The sequence below is a fragment of the Lichenostomus cassidix genome, chromosome 24 (genome assembly GCF_008360975.1).
Source record: "Lichenostomus cassidix isolate B80296 chromosome 24, HeHo_3.0, whole genome shotgun sequence".
Classification (NCBI taxonomy): Eukaryota; Metazoa; Chordata; class Aves; order Passeriformes; family Meliphagidae; genus Lichenostomus; species Lichenostomus cassidix.
This window is the reverse complement of record NC_139504.1, coordinates 5,211,168-5,230,909: the sequence shown is the minus strand read 5'-3', so window position 1 is coordinate 5,230,909 and position 19,742 is coordinate 5,211,168. Positions and strand designations below refer to the sequence as shown.

Below are 19,742 nucleotides of genomic sequence, written 5' to 3'. Positions count from 1 at the left end.
GGTGCTCCAGATGCAGGCAGAGCTGCCTGGGTTTGCTGCTGCCATGGAGGAGAGGCTGGAGGAGCTTTGGGGTTGCCAGGTGAGCTTTGCTCCTTTTTTACCTTTATTGTTGTTCCTATTGCAGCTCCTTTTGGTTACCAGCTGAAATGTATGGCTGTTTCCCTTTTTTCCCTTAATTTCTGACTCTTTCTGAGCCTCTTCTGGGTCTGGAAAGGTTTCCCCAGCGACCCAGCTGGGAACAATGGAAGGAGAACTCCCAGAGCTGCCCAAAGTGGTGTTGCCTTCCCCTCTGAGTCTCTCCAGGCTTATTTTTAGGCAGCTTACAATTAATTCTTTCAGAGAAAAAAAATAAAAACCCCAATTAAAATCGCCATTGTGGCTTCTAAGAACTGTTGATAGAAAAATCAGCCCCTTTTAAAGGCTGGTATTCTGGGCCAAACACCCCCAGGGGGAAGAGGAAAAATGTGGCTGTGCTGTGCCAGAGTTCCAGGCAACGTGTTCAAAATAAACCCAGAATTGCTTGGTGATTTCTCCTTCCACTTTGCTCTTCTTGCTCAGTTCTGAGGCAGGGATGAGCTGCTGCTGAATCCTTGTTTTCATCTTGATTAAATCGTGGCATCTGAGTGGGTCAGGCTGGAGTTATTTGGGGCATCTTGGAGCTCAGGGAGCAGAGTGATTACCCAGTGGGGGTTTTGGAAATCTTTCCCCCCAAATTCCTGTTGTTTTAACTGCTGAAATGGAGCAAATGGCACTCAGAGTATTTGATTTTCAAGTCCATCTTGCCCTCTGGGATATTAAATGCACCTATTATTGTAAATATTTAGGATAAATTTGCTCAAAGACCTGACAAACAGCTGATCTTAGAGCTCTGGCTTCTTTTCAGAAATGTGATTATTTTCAATAAACATTAATGAAAACGAAGTGTTTGGAGGCAGAGGTGAAAGGCTCTGGGTTTCACTGGGCAGGGGAAAGGTTGAAGCCTCACGGTCCCAGAAGGAGGTCAGGGTTGTGCTGATTTTTAACCCGAGTTTGGCACGGTTGGGATCTCTGTCTGTCGGCCAAGGGCGATTTGGGGCTGGAAATGGGGAATTGGGGTGTGGAGCAATGAGGGGGAAGCTCTGGGGACCTTTTTGTGGGGTTTAGAGCACAACTTGCTCCTCTCAGGGGCTGCTGAGCCCTGGGATGTTTGCTACCTCAGCCTTTGGGCAATTCCTGCTGCATTTTGAGAGTTTTCTGTGTGCTTCTGTGTTTCTGTAAGGTTTTTTGAGTTTTGTTTTTTGGGGTTTTTTGTGCCCTTGCTGCACCCAGAGTTGGTGGATGCCCTGGCAGGGGAAATTTGGGGAAATTTCCCTTCCCATCCTCACCTGTGGGAATTCTCTGCACCCTGAGGAAGGGTTAAAGCCTCTCCGAGCTGAATTACCTCAAACTTCTGACAAGCGGGATGGTCCAGACTGATGTGTTGGCATGGCAACAGCTCCACGGAAACGGGGAGAGCGAGGAGCATCTGCCCTGCCCTGCCCGGGCCCTGATTAGTGCCAATAAATAATTAATTCATCACCTCCCTGCCAGCCCCTAACGCAGCTGCTGACGCTAACGAGGCTCGCTGCTAATTTGCCGCGTTGATAATGATGTGCTCCCGCTTTTGGCTGGCAGGGAGGGAGGCAGGGAGGTTAAAGCCACTTTTCCTGCGGGGTTGTCACCCAGACAGGGGTGTCACCCGGGGGAAAGGACGTTCCTGAGCTCTGCCACCCCATCCAGCACACCCAGTTGGATGGAGGAACTGGGAGCTGGTGCTTGGGGAGAGCTGGGATCTGTTTTTCCAGCTTCGGGAATTGTTCTGAGTGGAGGATTGTGGCTTTAGAGGTATTTAGAGTTATTTACCTGCAGCACCTGCTGGTTTTGGGGTGCTGGGTTGGGGTTTCCTGACTGAAATCCTAAATCCCCAGCAGGTTTTAGGTGCAGACTGAGCTGGGAGGGTCTGGCTTGTTGGAGAGAAGAACCAAAGTCCTGCAGCCTCCTTTGCCGTGAAAAGAATATTTCTGGTGAAGTTTAAACCCTAAATCCCCAGAGCAGGAGCTTCTCTGAGTGCCCAAGATGTGAGATATTAATTGTGAACAGAACAGCCTGCTCTGGAATAGGGGAAGGAACAGGAAAATATTGCATTTTCTCCCTTCTCAGAGGTTTTGCTCTGTAATCTGCGTGTGGTGCTTTCAAAGAGACACAAAAATTCACTTTAATGTAAAAATATAATATATTCTATACAATTTTTGCTGGGGGCTGGTGGTCCTGGAGAGCCCTGCCTTGCTCCAAGGTAAAATTTTCCATGGAAAAAGCTCCTGTGAGCCCAGGCTGCTGCCCGGGGAAGGCAACCCCAGGTGATTCAGCCCCTGGGATAATTTCCCCTATTGACGTCAGCGCTGCTCCCTCCCAGCTCTCTGCTCTCCAGCAGGCAGTTCTGAACTCCCAAAATGTGCCTAACCTTTGCAGGGCTTGGCACGGAGCTCCGAGCTCGGGAAATGTGCTTTTGTGGGTATTTTGGGAACAAACCTCCCATTAGCTCTCGGTGTGTGAGTGGCTTTGCTGCTGCTCTGCGAACCAACCCCACACGGATCCTTATCAAAACACTGCAGCCTTTATTTGCTGGAAAACTCAAACCCAGCAGGGGTTGTTACAGAAAACCACATTATGGCGTTTCCCTCGCAGGAAATCACCACCTTTAGGGACCTTTTTGGGGTGGAGAGGTGTCTGCTGAAACCCCAGATTGGAACTCTGTACTAATACAACTCTGGGGAAAATGGAGCTTTCCTGGGAGGGATGTTGGATTGAAAACCCTGGAAAAATGGGCAGATAGAGCTTTTAAAATAAGATAAAAAGAAGATAAACCTGCTGTGCCTTTGTACCCACACTGCTGAGTTGCCATGGGGTGTTTGGTTTGTATCCCTGTGCTCCTTTTGGGATTCCCTGGGATGGGATGATGCTCAGAGCATCCCTGCTGGTGTCTCCATGGTTATCCTGGGATCAGGGGGATGTGGATGAGCCTTTTGGAGCTGTCAGGGTTGTTTCTCAGTCTTTACCCCTGTCTCCTTCACCCCCAGGTTTATTCCTTGTCCTCTGTAGGATTTGTGGGGTTTCTGACAGAAGGCAAACTTTGCTTTGTGGTTATTAAATTCCTGGCACTGGGTGACATTCTCTGCTGCTGGAGCTGCAGCTATGGTTTTTCATCCGGGCCATTTCTTTTAAATTAGAGGATGTTCCTTGCTTGGTTTCAGTTTCTACTCAATCTTGTGGTTTCACACTCAGATTAACCTCAAATTTCTTCACTTGCCTGCCTCTCCCTGCTCTCCTACAATTTACTTTTTGTTCTGCTCATTTTTAACCACTGAGAATCAGCATAACCTGGCCAAAATCAGATGCATATCAGGTTTAGTCCACACAGAGCCTATTCCTTTAGCCTTGGAAACCTTAGTGGCACTGAGTTATTCTCTGTACCCTGAGGTGCAGCAATGGGACCCTCAAAGCACTGTGGGCAGAAACATTTCCCTGATTTCTCCATTCCCTTCCTGATTCTTCTCCCTTCCAGGGTTTGCCTGCCTAATTCCCAGCTGATTCCCTGTGAGAGTCACCCCATTAGAAGTTGTTTTCATCATATTTCAAACGAGTTCTCTGCCATCTGACCTCCCCTCCAGTGCAATATTCCCATCAGAAAATCACCTGAATCAGCAAAACCCTCTGCTGTCTGAACTTGCAATTCTTTCCCCACAGTGACCTGCTTGGCCACGTTCCCATCAGGGTCAGGGCTGCACCATTTATGCCTCATTTTCCAGTTTTGCTCTTTGTCCAGCAATGGAGGGAGAAAGGGAGGAGAGGAGAACCAATTCCTGCTGTAATTTTTTATTCAATTGGATATATGCCTCAATTTCAGGTACAGGGTGATCAATTGCAAAATTCACCCCCAATTGTTTTTTTAATAAGCTGCTCATCAGCTTCATTCTTACTTGGAAATAACAAGAGTTAGGATGAGTCTGGCTGGTTTGTTTTTATTAAATACCCTAAAATGATATTAGCATGAAATCCAGGATGTGTTTCCCATTTTTTTGTTGCCCAGTAACACTCATTCCACTTAGATTTTGTGTTCTTCAGGTAACTTCAGGAAAAGAGTTGTGACAATGCAAGGTCTTAGGAGAGGGGAAAATGTGATTTCATGTGATTATCTCCTACAGCTCTCTCTTTCCCCACTTTCTTCCACAGGCTTTCTCTCTTTTCCTTCAGCAAATCTTTCCTCCACATCCCCTTTCCTTTGCCCTGCACCAAAAGAACTTGAGGGGAAGCTTTTCCAGGCTTATCCTGGCAGTGTTTAGGATGTGCTGTGAGGTGCCAAAAGGCCAAAACTCACAGAGCTGATGTGCACTGAGTTCAGCCAGAGCTTTAGGGTTTCCCTTTAGGGTTGTCCAAAGGAACAGAGATGTGTGCTCTGAATTCAGGCACCATTTTCAATCTCCTTTTGGATTGTCCAAACCTGCTCAGCCACAGATCTGTGTGCACTGAATTCACACATGGTTTTAAGGCTTCTCTTGGATTTTTCAAGACAGCTCAGCAGCAGATCTGTGCACACTGAAACAAGAGAATTTTAAGTCTCTCCTTGGGTTTTTCAAACCTGCTCAGCAGCAGAGCTCTGTGCACTGAAGTAGGAGAATTTTAACTCTCTCCCTGGGTTTTTCAGACCAGCTCAGCAGCAGAGCTGTGTGCACTGAGTTCAGCCGGTTTTCAGGCTCCTCTGGGATGCTGCAGGGCTGTGTGGCTGTGCTGTCACCCCCGTGTGACCTGTGCGTGTGGCGCTCCTGTGACAGCCCTGCCGCTGATCGCTGGCAGCCAGGGCACCCTGCAAAGGAAAGCTGAGCTGGCTCGGAGCCCAGCAGGGAAATGCTGTGCTCTGCAGGGATTTAAAGGCTCTGCCCAGCGCTGAGCCCAGCCGGGGGAGGGAGGGAGGGAGGGAGGACAGCTTTCTCCTGTCTGCACTGGGATAAGGATGGCTTAGCCTGTGCCTTTGGGGGCAGCAGGGACAGCAGTGTCCCCCACCAGCTTGGGGAGGTCAGCTGAGGTCTCTGAACGTGTCACCTCCTCTGCTTGGCCGAGGGTCTGCGAGGGGTTTGTGTTTGTGCTGCGCTGTCCCTGTCCCCATGGCCTGTTCGTGGGGCTGCTGGGGACAGGGGACAGGCAGTGCCTGTCGTGCAGCTCGGTCCCCTGTGACCCCTGCTGACGTCCGTGGCCGGGCAGGACATGCAGCACGTCACCCTGGGTGCTGGGTGGCTGCCCGAGGCTCCGCGGGGAGCTGGGGATCAGCAGAGCAGCAGATGGGGGCAAGCAGCCAGGGCAGGGTGACAAAGCCAGCAGCGCTGGCAGCTGTCCTGCTGCACAGTCTGGAGGCTCCCTGGCACCTCTGCTCCTTGGGGACACGGGAGGGGACAGGGCAGGTGCTCAGAGCTGTCACCCTCGTGCTGTCTGAAGGGTTTGGTGTCCCTGTGTGTCACCAGGACCCTCAGAGGAGGCTGGCTGGGGCTGTCACCTGCTAAAGCAGTTTGGGGTAGGGGGACAGGTGAACCCACTGCATTTTATCTCCAAACTCCATAACTTTTGCATTTTATCTCCAAACATCACACTTTGGTATCAGCAGGAAGCACGAGGGTCACAGCAATGTCACTGGAGATGTTAGAGCTATTGAGGTTTTTTCCACTGGTTTTTGATCTCATCTTCAGTAATTTTGGATGAGCCTTTTATTAGTGAAGGTGAGAAGTGCTGTGACAAGCCTGTGGCACCGAGTTTTCCAGTCTCTCCCAATTAATATTTGGCAGGAGTCAGTGGTGCCAACTCCCCCAAGTGTGTCAAAACCACGGGAAGCAAACCTCAGCCTAGAAAATCCAGTGTTTGCAGCAGGCATGAATTTTCCTGGTGCCTCAGAGAGAAAACAACCTGACTCTAATGAAGACAAGAGTGGCAGGGGCTGCTTCAGCTCGCTAGAAATTTAAAAAATGAAATGCACATATTCTTTATTTTGTATTAATACACTGTAACTGCTTTACAGAGTCCAGCAGATCAGTTGCATGTAAATACTACAGATGAACTTGCCAAACTGGAGCTCACAAAACTAGTGCATTTATCCCAAAGCAGAGACTAAACCCTCTAAATCCTTAAAAAAATACATTAAAGAACATACCACACACACACATATTGCACTTTTCTCCGTATGAAATTTGTACCCCATATACATCACACCAAAGTCTCTTCAAAGGAGGCTGTAGTACAAGAGAATAAAGCTAATAATTACTCTAACAGTAGTGTACACAGTTCTCTAATGGTAGAACAGAACAGATTGGAACCAAAAAGCCACTTCAAAGGACTGAGAAGTGGTGCCCCAATGGATATTCTCTGTATGAAGAGGCTTCAGAAGCCTTTTAGTCCTAATTGGCTTAAAGGAAATTACATGAAATGTTAACTATGCTTTTGGCTGAGGGGAAAGAGTCAGTCTAAACTACATTAAAAAATACTGCAGCTTCCCCCTGCCCAGCACTGCAGAGCTCAGAGGAGCTCAGACTGGTTGGCACATCCTGATAAATGAATTGCAGAACCCCAGGACAGAATTATTTTTATCTTTTGAGTCCCAAAACGTGCAGGATCCTGGAGCTGGATGGGGAAGGAAGTGGTTATGGTTCTGGCAGTCAGTGAGCAGGACTGGGCTGTCTCCAGAGTGCTGGCTGTCCTGGAAGGAGCTCTCACTGCACAGCTCTGTGAGTTTGGGCAGATACTGAAATTCCAGAGCATATGGGGTAGGGAAGGAGGACTGAAAGGACAGGACTCTGTTTCCTCTTTTTTTCCTGGTCTGCTCTGCTGGAGTTCTTGTTTCCCTTGCCCCTGTCAGTCCCTTCAGGTGTCACAGGGCTCTGTGTGTCCCACTGTCACACAGATCTCCTCGTGGAGGGAAACCACACCAGCAAAACCTTCTCTGTCAGCTATTTAAAGCAGAGCTTTCTGGCCCTCTGTGTCTTGGATGGATGTGATTCCTGTTCTTTAAACCCTCTGCCTTGAGAATGCCTGTGGTGTCAGAGGTAGAAGCTGAGCAGTTTTGGGCTGAGTCAGACCTGGGCAGTGGCAGAGTTGTGTCCACCTGAGCACACAGGTGCCTTCCTGGTCACCTGGCCAACCCTTCCCCCTTCTCACCAGTGACCAAAACCCTTCTGGTCCATGTTTGAATGTGGTCTTATTGCTGTAAATGCTGATTCTCCACCTCCCTCCACCCTCAGGATCTGCACTGCCAAAGCCCAAACCTTGCAGCAAACACTGCTGGGATCAGTTCCTCTCGTTCTTTGTGCTTTAACGAAGCTGTAATGAAGTTGTGCTTAATGTTTGCTCAGGAAAGGCTTGTCCTGTCCCCCGTCTGTCCTGTCCCCTGTCTGTCCTGTCCCCTGTCCTGTCCTGTCTCATGGCATTTCCAGCTTAGAGACAAACCCCAAACTGGAGATCTCAGCCCCCTGCAGCTCCCTAAGCCATCCCCCTCCTATGACTTGGATCCCATGGCTTTTCCAGGAAATTCTCCCAGGATTCCATGGCTGGAAAGTTCTGGAAACACAGCTCCCCGAGGAGCTGCAGCATCCCTTGAAATGGTTGCCACATCAAGAGTTTGATGCTGAGTATTGCTGTGATACTTTCAATGTCCTGTAGAAACCCTATATACATGGAGCCACTCCAACACTAAACATGTCCCACACGGTGGGACGTGTGCTCTGAAGGGACTTTGGCCACAGCAAGGATATAAATGGGGTATTGTCTACTTTCTTCAGAAAAAAAGCATAGAGGCTGATAAAGAACTGAAAAAGGCACAGCACTATCACTTCACAGGGGTGTTTTTTTGTTTTTTTTTTATAAGCTCGTTGTTTTGTTGTGTTTTTTTTTTTTAAATCCTTAAAGTTCTAAAACCCTAAATAATTGTCCAAATATACAAAGCTCAATAAACCACCAGCAACACATACTGCAAATTCAAAACACAGTTTTGTTTGCTTGTTTTTGTTTTTTTTTTTCTCTTTAAATGCAACCCAGGGACAGGTGGATCCTTTCCAGCAAGCAGAGCTTGTCCAGGACAGAGCCCTCCTGCAAAAAGGGGTGATTTAAAAGCCACCCAGGTGGATTTGATTTATATTTTTAATTCCATTTTCGGCAGCTCTTGCTTTCTTTCGTGGCTCTCCTTACCTTCTGTCTCTGTTGGCTCATCCTTGATCCTCCAGCATTGCCATTCCCACCCAGAGGTCTCTCCAAACCTCCGTGGTGTCAGTCCCAGGTTTCCTGTGACAAAGCCAAGCTGTCCCTTGCTCCAGGTTCCTTCAGCAGACAGCAAAGAGCTCCTTGGCAGATTTGGGAAACACTGTTGAGGTGCCAGCAGGAGGAAGTGGAGGCTGCCTGAGAGTAGTTCCAGACCAGGAGCTCAACCCAAGTGCAACTTCCCTTGAATTCCACCTCGTGCTCCTGTCTTCCAGAGGGTTTCAGTTGCCATCAGCGCAGACCCAAATCTACCCTGAATTTCAATGAAAACTATTGCTTTTATTGCCAAGAAGTATGATAAGTGTGCACTTGCTCTCCTCTCCTCAAGTGAATGTGGGATGAATGCTGACAAACTCCCCAAATTTTTTTAGAAGGGGCTCTTTCCTTCCTCTGAAATTCACTTTTTTTTGCCTCCTTCTCCGCAGACTCTGTGGGACGAAACTGCACTCCCTGTTCTCCAGGGCCAAACACCTCCTGCATTTTTTTTCCTTTTTTTTTTTTCTCCCAGCCAGGTGGATTTTTAGTTCCCCTGCTAATTCAAGGGTCGAAAAATTACCACGAATTCCGGGGGGGGGGGTTAGGAACGAAAAACAACCAAAAACAATTCACATGCTGCTCCGTTCTGTCCTCTCACCGCCACCTCGGCGCTAATGAATTGTGCTAATTAATTCACCAGGACGTAACCGCCGTGCTGGGGATCCACAGCCTCCATCATCTCGCAATCAAAGAGTCCAGGCAGTTCGGAGAGGGGCAGGGGGTCATAGGCAGGCTCTGTGGGGCTGGCCTGGCTCTCTGCACTGCCCTGGGCTGCAGTGTCCAGGGGGAAAGGGCACTGCTCAGCCTGGGGCAGCTCTCGAGTCTGGTAGGGGAACTGCTGGGGCTGCAGCGCCGGCGACAGGCGGGACGAGTTGGGCACCTTGGGGAACTGCCTGCCGAAAGGCTCCAGCTGCATCTGCTCCGAGCTGGGCTCCAGCACGGGGCTGAGCTGCTGCTGCAGGCTGAACTGGGCTGGCTGCTCCTGCTGCTGCTGGGGCTGCTGCTGCTGCTGCTGCTGCTGCTCCTCCGGGCAGGGCAGGGGCAGCTGGCTGGCCCGGGGGTAAGAGCTCTCGGCTATCTGCATCTGGTTGAAGTAAGCCTGCAGCTGGGATTGCTTCTGCAGGAAGAGCCTCTTCTGGTGCAGCCTGCAGCAAGGACAGGAAAAGTGTTATTTGGTGCCAGTTGGGCTCCCAAGGGCCACTCACACAGCTCTGAGCACGTTGGAAAATCCCCTGGCCAATCCTGCTCGTTACCTTCTGTAGCAGATCAAAATTCTCATCTTTCAAGGAGCAGAGATCTCCTTCTGATAAGGTTTTTAATCAATTTTTTAAGCTGACTCCATGCGTTGTTTGATTGAGTTTGCTAAGAATGAGATGCATTGTGCTTGTATTTAAAGCCTGCTCTGGGGAATTTGGGAGCTGAGGAGCAGGCAGAGAAATTTGTAAACACGTGGCAGGACTGTTGTTTCCCTCTTTATTACAAGTTTGGAAGTGAAGCTTTCCTTTTTTCAAATCATTTCTAAATGGACAAAGATTGTTCCAGTTCTTTTATTACTTTTGAGAGTAATTTTCCTGCAGAGGTTGGGAGGTTCTCACCTGTGCTCCTGGAGCTGCTGTTCCAGACTCCTGGGCAGTTCTTTGCAGTAGAGCTGGCAAGTGTTCTGAGCTTTGGAGAGCAGAGTGGGCTTCTGCAAGGGAAGCAGAACTGGTTTCAATGGCTTTTGATTTAATCCATTAGTCCAGAAAGCAAGAAAAAGATTTTCTCCTCCTGTAACTGCCCAGCTGTCCATGGAGCCACGCTTTAAACCCATTAAAAATGCTGCTCATTGGCTTCTAACCCTTAGACAATATTTTTGCATGAGATTGTACCATAAAAGATCCATGGAAAGCTTTATTCCCAAGTGAAAGGAGCTGCAAGCTGGAAAACTGGAGGGAAAAAGGAGTTTTTTACAAACTAAAGCTATACAAAAATGGGTTTGAAATAACAGGGGTGTGGAAGAGGAAAGCCCAGGGGGTTAAGAAGTGACTCCTCAGCTGCTGATGCAGAACCTTTATGGGCATTACAGCAATAATCTGTATTCAGCAGCACTGATCAAGGAAAGGAGGAAAGGAAAAGGAGGAGGAAAACAGCAATAATGCACTATTTGCACCATCAGGGTCACTGTCTGACAGCAGACAAACACAGAGTCGTTCCCAGTCCTGCTGCTCTCTGCCCATTCATCCTCAGAGAGCTTTCCCTGGGTGCCAGGCAGGCCCAGGCTGCCGTGCTGTGCTGGTTCAGCCCGGGGGCAGGGGGTACCTGCAGCCTGTGTTTCAGGTACTGAGTCTCCAAGCTCTGCCTTCGGGACAGTAACGGGGGGTGAGCACCGCTGGGGAAAGCAGATGGAGCCTCCTGCTGCTGCTGCTGCTGGGAGCCTTCCTCCTGCAGAGGGAACAGAACAAGCTGCAGCTCCACAAAAGGCTTGCTGAACCTTTGATTTAAGGATTTTTCCTGCCAGAGGTTTCGTGGTTGTTGTGTTGTTCCACTTGAAACAACTTGAAATAACTCACTTATCATTTATCAGTGAAATGGATCATTTCACTCTGCAAATCAGGCTGTTATCACTTCCTGCAATTAGACAATTACACCAGACTGGCTTCACCATGGAAATGTGTTACTGGCCTTTGCTAAATCCAAAACATCCTTATGCAAAGCAGTGACTTTGGTGGGTTTGGAACCTGACAGAACCACTCACTGACACCACAAGGATGGAAAAAGCTGCAAATTCTCCAGTCTGTGCAAGCCAGAAAGGAGAACAGGGAAATTATTTGTCAATTAGCTCTTCTCAGATCTCCACAGCACCTCATCCTCTCCTGATCTGTCCCAAAGCATTAACCTGGAGTGGATTTCTGCCTGCAGTACCTGTGCAGGGCTGTTGATGAGCTCCTGCAGCTGGGTGGCTGCTGATGTCAGGGAAGGCTCCTCCTCTGATCCCATCTGTTCATACAGCAGCTGGACTTTGTTCAGTTCCAGGATTCCTTTGGTTCGTGCCAGGTTCTGGAGGTGCTGCCTAAATGCTACAATTCCTGGGGAAGAATCAAGCAAAAAAAAATAAAAAACCCTCACCAAGAAAATCAATTTTCTGGTTAGCAGAGGAAACACGAGATAAGCTGGGTGATAACCAACCCACAGCGTGGCTGCTGTGCACAGAGGGCACTTCCTGCCCTGCCTGGGTGTCATGATGATTAAAAGAGATAATTAATAAGAGTCCTTCAGGCTGCAGAGGTACCTTGGGTGAGCGAGGTGTCGGAGGCTCGGCGTCCCTCGCGGAAGCTGACCGGGGAGCGATTGTGAGCCTCGCGTTTTTGGGAGCTCAGCGCCTGCATGGCTGGGTTGGCAGGCCTGAGCCCCAGGAAAGGAGGGCTCACCCTGGCTGCCTGCTGGCTGCTCAGCACCATCTCCTTCAGGGAAGGGGTGTCCCCCAGGAATTTGATGTCCCTCTGCGTGGAGCCCATGTCGTACTCCGAGTCGATGCTGCCCAGGGAGGAATTCTCATCCAAGGAATAGACTTTCCCTGGGATGAAGAAGAAACCAAAAAGCAGGGTGAAAGGCCAGTGCAGTGGGAATTAGTGCCACAGGCTTGAGCTGCTCCTGCCAACAGTGGCTATCTTAGAGCGAATGGCCAAAAAAATCAAGTTTCCTAAAGGAAATGTCAAGTAAAACATGCAGTTTTGGGGATTTGCAGAATGGGGGTTTGCTACTGGTTTTTGCATTATTTTGCAACAGTCAGACCCTTTGCAGATGTTCACTGGCTTGTCTGGGAAGTGTTTAGGGCTTTTTATTCCCCATAGATAAATCCTGTAGCCTGAACGGCTTGGTCACCTCACTGGTTTTGGAGTGCAGAAGGTTTAATTTTCTCCACCAGGACATCTTTAGGAGATGAATGATTTAGGGACATTGAGTTGAAAAAGCAGCCAATTTGCCAGACTTTCCCAGCTGCTGTTGGGGTTGCACATGAGTTTTATCATCTATACATTTGCTGCTTTGATTTTACAGTTCCTACAGCAGATTTGGGGACATTTTGTTATTTTTTTTCCCTTTTGTCTCAAACTCATCACTCTTAAAACCTCACATTTTTCCTCATCATCTAATCAGACTGAACACTGAGGGAGAAAAGGAGCTCTGAGCTCTGTACCTGTGCCTGGCACCATCACCAGCTGGTTGGTGACCTCAGCCAGGGTGTGTCTCCTCTTCCCCCCTCTTGCTGCCTGCAGAGCAGCAAAGGCCTGGGCTGAGTCCTCCTCTGCCTCTCCTTCTGTCTCTATCCCTTCATCAATCGAGGTTTCCATCATGCTGGAAGGCAGGGATTGGCATCCTTTCCTCATCACCACCGGAGGCACAGGGTCCAGCAGGCAGCCGTTCACCTGGGGCACAGGAGAGGGGACAGCTTGGCTTTGGGGACAGCTTGGCTTTGGGGACAGCTTGGGTTTTTACTCAGCTTTGGTTTTTGCCCAGCTTTGGTTTTTACTCAGCTTTGCTTTGTGCCCAGCTTTGCTTTTTGCCCAATTTTGGTTTTTACTCAGCTTTGCTTTGTGCCCAGCTTTGGTTTTTGCCCAATTTTGGTTTTTACTCAGCTTTGCTTTGTGCCCAGCTTTGCTTTTTACCCAGTTTTGGGTTTTGCCCAGTTTTGCTTTGTGCCCAGCTTCATTTTGGCCCCAAAGAATCCCCCCAGAAATCTCCAGCCTGAATGAACTGGGATCTTTAACTCACTTAAACAAGACTTGTTAGTCAAGTCTGATTTCCTCCTGACATTCCCTTTATGCTCAAATCAAATCTAAACACTCTCATTCCCACAGTTCTGTGCTCTCCAGGGTTAGATTTTTACTGGTTTTTTTTCCTTTTTTTTCTTTTAAAAGTTATTAAAAACCTTGCCAGCTTAGCCACAAGTATAAAATACTTCTGGAATGTACAATACTGCTGTTCTCCCCTTCCTACACCTCCTGTGCCCATTCCTCATGCTCAGATAAACACCAGGAAAAAGCCCAGCCTTGTCTGGAATCCTTGCAGGGCTGTGCTCAGGAATAACTCCATAAATGCACCATTCTGCACTTGATTGATGTTGTTCCCCTGCAAACACACAGGTTGCCTGGAGAAGCTGGGGAATCTCCCTCTTTGGATTTTCCCAGCCTGATAAAGCTCTAGGCAGCTTCCCCCAGGTTTGGATTCAGATCTTTCCATCCAAATCTCCTCCAGGATTTTAATTCTGGTTTTATTCTCCAAGCCAGTTTGCTATGGATCCTTCTGCACCTTGATTCAATCTTTATCATATAAAATTATTTGGGTTTTAGGCTCACATCCTGCAGTTTTTGGAGTGTCTGGTCTGTAATTCCCATCCTGCTGCACAAATAGGATCATACTGGGTAAAATATGGATGAAACACCACAAATCCTTTAGCACAAAACCTGGCACTGCTGCAGCTGATTTTATATATTTTATATTTTATGTGAGCCATTCCTGAATTTTCCTCCAAGTTCTTTGGTATTTTGAAAAGAAAGAGTGTTTGGTAAAGGGGTTTCACTGCACATCGACAGCAGCTCTTAACAAATGGTCTTGAGGCAGATTATATGGTAGGAAAATATTTAAAGCAGCATCAAGAAACAGCTATAAATAGTTCAAACCCCAGGAAAAAATGATGATTCCTGCACAGGAAAACTCTGGCTCTGCTGCCTCTATTTTGATTTAGTGGATTTTACCTCTAAATTTAATTGCAGTTTAATTTCCTGCACACCTTCCTGCCCATCTGTGACTTTCCCACTGAAATGCTTTGCACTGATGTGGCAGAAAAGGAGATCAAATCCTGCAGTTTTCCAGGGATCAGAGCCTGGAAACCTTTAGTGAACACATCCTACAAAAATCTGAATATTCCCCACCGAGCTGAGACTTGACACCTCACTGCCCAAACTGCACCTCCAAAGCAAAAGGGGGATGCAAAACAAAGCCTGAAATGTTAATTTTTCAGCTGTCTTTGAACTGCTTTTTGCTCTCCAGCTGCAAGAGACCACACAAGGAGTGCTGAGAGCCAGGGCCACGTTCTTGGTGTTAGCAACAAACCAGGGAGCAATAAACCCTTCAGAGTGGCAAGGCAGGAAATCAAACCCCAGCTGGCAGCAGGCAGAAAAAAATCGGCTGAAATTCAAGTTATAACGTGGTGCAGCACGAGAGGGAGAGCAACAGTTTTATGAGAGTGACATACTTCATAAATGTGATTATTTTGAGCTATTTCCCCTTCTAAATGCTGATTCTGAGGGATTTCAGTGGGATGGCCAAGGGGAGGGATCAGGCTGGAGCTCCCTCTGGACACTCCAGCTGCATCCATCACCCTTTTCTAGAAGAAGGAAAATCTCCAGGGCTCTTGAAAACAAATTTGAGAAGAACAAGGGAATGAAACTCATTTTTTGGGTTTTTTTTCCCCCCTTTCCAAATGCAACGTGGTGAGAATGGAATGCCAGCAAAGAACAGGAGGCAGATTAATGATGAAAAAAGACACAGCCAGGGAGAGTTACAGGGAAAAAAAAGGATGGGAAATACCTACAACTCTGAAACACTCAAATTCCACAAAGCAGCGCTGTGCTTTTAAAAGGCAACAATATTTTTTTAGCTGTGATGACTTCTAGGGAAAAAAAAAACCAACAAAACAACAAAAAATACCAATTTCAAGCTGTACCTTTGGTGTCTCAACCCTCTCCTCCTCCATGAACGCTGTCTCTGCCTGGCAGCTGGAGGGAGGGAAGGAAAAAGCTTCTCCTCCCGAGGCTGAGGGAAGACCTGGAGATTGCAGCAGCCTTGGATTTTGGGAATGCAGCTTCACCGAGGGGACCACAGCCTGTGCCTGGAAAACAGCATTGGGGAATTTCAGCTGGAAGGGTTTGAGGTGGAGAAACAACATCCAGAGTCGTGGACTGAACAATGTGGAGAAACTGCCAGAGCAGAAGTGCGAGATTTATTCCTTGGTTCGAGATGAATAACATTCTTAGCCTTTAAACTATAAAAAAACCCAACATTTCCACCCCCAAAACACACAAGCAAAGCCCAAATGTCATGAAGCTCAGGACTTGTTGAAGCTGATTTATTCCCAGCAGCACAGACAGAGTTTGGGGCTTTTTGGTGCTAAAATCTCCATTTTTATTCAGTACCAAACCCCCTGACTATTCCCAGGAGGTTGCAATGACTTTTTGAAGTGTATTTTCCCCCATTTGAGTGTATTTTTCCCCCATTTCACTGATTGCAGTGGGGAAGAAGAGAAGGAGGAAGAGAGCAGAGGTTGGGTCTGGAAGGAGGGATGGGAGCAGAGGAGCCTCAGGGAAAGCAGGCAGAGCACAATCAGCAAAACTATGATTTCTTTCCCTGCTTTTGAACCTGGATTTCAGGTTCAGTGCAGCACCCACACCACCAGCCTGGCCAAAAGGAACCCAAAATCAGCTTTAGCCAGGAGCTGTGGTGCCACCATGTGTGAAAACAAATTCTCCAGGCCCTTGGGAGGATGTCGCTGAGGGAAAAGTGGGAATGTGGCTCTGAAGGGCAGCAATTCAGGACAAGGAGGTGTTTTCTTCCTCCATCCTCTGTTCTCTCATTTTATTACATCTTAAAATTAATTCTTTTTGAATACATCCTAAAATTAATCTTTTTTTTTTTTTATACTGGGACTTTCTATGGCTAGAACTGAGATTCAACCTGAGTTCCATCTTTGCCAGACTGTTCCTCAACCTGTATTTTCCATAACTGAAGCTGAGTTTCACCTCAGCAGAATCCAAAAGTCCCTGCTGAGCAGCTTGGTTGTGATTTCTGCTGGAAGTGGAGGTGGAATTTGGGCACAGAGCACCCAGGAGGCTGAAACTGAGAGAATATTTACTTGAGACCACGAGAAATCTGAGTCATCTCAGGCCAAGCCTTTCCTGCTCCCAGTGATGCATCAATAGAAATCAAAAAGCTGCACAGTGGCTGTGTAATGAAACAAAAGAAACGTTTAAAAAAAAAAAAAGTCATAAAAATCTCAGGATTATTGGAATAAAGCAGGATAAACTGCTCCTGGCTTTTCCTGGTGAAGGGAATGAGGAGGGAAAAGCAGCCTGAGAGGCTGTGCTGGATCAATCAGGGGAATTAGAAGATCCTGAGTGTGCAGCCATGGCCTGGAAGGGATGGAAAGAACACCCAGAGCTGCTCTTGAGAAAACAAATGTGACATCCTCAAGGCTTGGATCAATTAATCACCACGCTGGCTCTGTGCACACAGAGGTTGTGCAGGAAATTGGGGCATGGGAGGGAAAAAGTGGTGCAAATCCTGGAGAAATGACATTATTTAGGAACAAATCTCAGAGTCTTCAGCAATTAAGTGGCTCAAGATAATGACATTTCTATCAGGTACTTCAGATACTCCAATGAATTGGCATCTTAACCTGGGAAATTAATCACCAATGGTTTTTTTTGTCCCCTCTTTCCTATTCTTTGCCATTTCACTGGGAACAGCAGGGCATAAAGTCATTTTTCTTTTCCCCAGGTCCCTTCAGAGTGCCTGTGCTTCCACCACCCAAGCAGAGCCTGGAAGATTTTAGCTTCCATAAACTCAACAGCTCCTTGGTGATCCCATTAAAGACATTCCAAGTGCTCCACAGTCCCCACAACTGGCATTTCTTTAACTTTCTCACCAACAAAAAGCCTTGAAACTCTCAAAAATGAGACTTCTTCCAGTTAGCTGTGCACAGCACTTTCCCTTCCCTAGTCGAGGTTAAAACCAGAAATCCCACTAATGCCAAACTTTATTCACATTTCAGGCTTTAGGATGAAACTCCACCAGACACAACTCCAGGTGGAATTAGCCAGGATCCTGCGTGGAATGGATAAATTCTGGATGGGAATGAAGCTGGACAAGGGCAGGAGAGCAGGAGGAGCTTTAGTTGAGGTTAAAACCAGAAATCCCACTAATGCCAAACTCTATTCACATTTCAGGCTTCAGCATAAAACTCCAGGTGGAATAATCCAGAATTTCATGTGGAATGGAGCAATTCTGGATGGGAATGAGGCTGAAGAAAGGCAGGAGCAGCTCACCTTGGCCACGGTCTGCTCAGCAATGGTGCTGGGCCGGCGCTGCCTGGCGTCCAGCCGCGGCTCCACCGGGAAACTGCTGCGGTGGGACTTCAGCCTCTCCACCAGCAGGTAATAGATGGCAGCAAAGTGGTTGTAGCTCTTGTTCTGCAGGGACTGAGAGTGAAAAGCACAGGTGGGTGGTGTGGTTTGTGTTTTACGGGGGAAAAAATGGGATTTTGGGGGATTTAGGGGGTAGAGGGGAAGGGGAATGCTGTGGGAAGCACGGGGAAATATTGATTTTGGAGCTGTGGTGATCCCCAGGATGGATGGGAAACTCACAAATCCCATCAGGTGACACTGGGAACCTGCAGGAGGGACTGAGCTCCCATCCTGAAGCAAAGGGTGCTGTTAATCCCACAGGGAATCCTTTGATGTTTGCCATAATCAATTTATGTTTGCCATAATCCATTTATATTTGCCACAATCAATTTACGTTTGGCACAATCAATTTATGTCTCGTGAGAATGGCTCAGGATAGGACAGACACAATCAGCTGCTCTCAGCTTTCATGCTCCTTTTCAAATTCCCTCTTAGAAGCTCAAACCAAAATTTCCTCAGATTTTTATTTGCCACCCTCTTAAAAACTCAACAAAACAAAATTACTTTCCAATTCCCCCTCCTGTCTCTCCAGCTGCCAAGGTAAGGATTTACCCAACCCCACTCAGGAGTGTATTTTCACCCCATTTCAGTGTATTTTACCCCCTTTGAGTGTATTTTACCTCCATTTGACTGTATTTTATCCTTATTTCAGTGTATTTTCCATCCATTTAAGTGTACTTTACCCCCATTTGAGTCATTTTACCACTGAGTGCATTTTGCCCCATTTCAGTGTATTTCCCCCAATTTCAGTGTATTTTACCACCAAGTGTGTTTTGCCCCAATTTGAGAGTATTTTACCCAATCTGAGTGTATTTTCTCCCCATTTAAGTGTATTTTACCCCTGAGTGTATTTCCCCTTCATTTGAGTGTATTTTATCCCCATTTGAATATATTTTTCCCCCATCTGAGTGTACTTCCCCCTCATTTGAGTGTATTTTCCCCCATTTAATTGTATTTTACCCCCATTTAAAAGTATTTCCCCCCATTTAAGTGTATTTTACCCCATTTCAGTGTATTTTTCCCACCATTTGAGTATATTTTTCCCCCAATCTGAATATATTTTCCCCCATCTGTCTATTTTCCCCTCATTTGAGTGTATTTTCCCCTATTTAAGTGCATTTTCCCCCCATTTCAGTGTATTTTATCCCCATTTGAGTATATTTTTTTCCCCATCTGAGTATATTTTTTTCCCCATCTGAGTGTATTTTACCCCCATTTCAGTGTATTTTCCCACAATTTAAGTGCATTTCCCCCCATTTCAGTGTATTTTACCCCCATTTCAGTGTATTTTTCCCCATGTGAGTGTACTTTACCTCCAGAGTTTTCTGCTGGTCGATGCCCAGGCTGTGCATCAGCCTCAGCACCTGCTCATTGTACTCGCCAAGGGCAGCTTCATTCTCCTCCCCAGGGGGATACAGCATTGCTCTCTGGGCAGGAACCTCCACCAGCATCCACTTGTGCTCCTTGATCTGAGCAATGCTCAGCCTTTTGGAGGGATCCAGGACCAGCATCCTCCTGATCAGGTGCTCACACTCTGGTGGGGGTGAAAAAAAATAGAATTATCCACTTGCTCAGTGAGCTGGAGCAGGAATTGCCTCCCTGCTGCTGGAAATCTCTCAAAAGGAGATTAAAATTCACATTAAAGAAGAGAAAAACTCAATTTTTTCAAGGTGTGGCCAACAGTGGCATTCCCCTCCTGCAGCCCAGATTATTCCAGAATTTTTTCCCAAGAGAATCAATTTCTTCCCAAGAGAAGAAATTAATTCCCAAGAGAATAAATTTAATTCCCAAGAGAGTGAAAGCTCTGTTACCTTCTGACATGAAGTAAGGGATCCTGAATCTGCCCTCCAGCACTCTCTGCCTCAGGATGGGGAGGGTGGGACCATCGAAGGGCAAAGCTCCACACACCAGGACATACAGCACCACCCCCATGCTCTGTGGGGGGAAAAAAAAAGGGAATTTTCAGTTCAGTTCCCAAGCTCCCAGCAGTGGCAAACCAAGATCTGCAACAGGAAATAATTCTGGGGATTTAGATGAAAAAAAAAAAAAAGGATATCACACTGGTGATACCTGGAAAGTGAAGCCAAACTTCAGCTGGGAATTTGGGATATTTTTATTGAACTCACACAAAAGCAACCCTCAACTCGAAGTAAAAAAATGTAATATTTTATACTTAAAGCC

General features: G+C 47.2%; 1 protein-coding gene across 1 annotated transcript in view; it reads right to left on the bottom strand.

Annotated features, from left to right (window-relative positions):
• Positions 1 to 6,018: 6,018 nt before the first annotated feature.
• Positions 6,019 to 19,742, bottom strand: part of SIK2 (salt inducible kinase 2) — a 39,504-nt gene continuing 25,780 nt past the window's right edge. Inside the window, exons 6-15 of the mRNA XM_085081934.1 lie at positions 19,373 to 19,496; positions 18,875 to 19,095; positions 17,424 to 17,576; positions 15,047 to 15,211; positions 12,518 to 12,746; positions 11,612 to 11,896; positions 11,245 to 11,408; positions 10,642 to 10,764; positions 9,939 to 10,030; positions 6,019 to 9,488 (exon numbers count right to left, since the gene is read on the bottom strand). Coding sequence (XP_084938060.1) covers positions 8,972 to 9,488; positions 9,939 to 10,030; positions 10,642 to 10,764; positions 11,245 to 11,408; positions 11,612 to 11,896; positions 12,518 to 12,746; positions 15,047 to 15,211; positions 17,424 to 17,576; positions 18,875 to 19,095; positions 19,373 to 19,496 — 2,073 coding nt within the window. The 3' untranslated portion in view covers positions 6,019 to 8,971. The remainder of the gene's footprint in view (positions 9,489 to 9,938; positions 10,031 to 10,641; positions 10,765 to 11,244; positions 11,409 to 11,611; positions 11,897 to 12,517; positions 12,747 to 15,046; positions 15,212 to 17,423; positions 17,577 to 18,874; positions 19,096 to 19,372; positions 19,497 to 19,742) is intronic.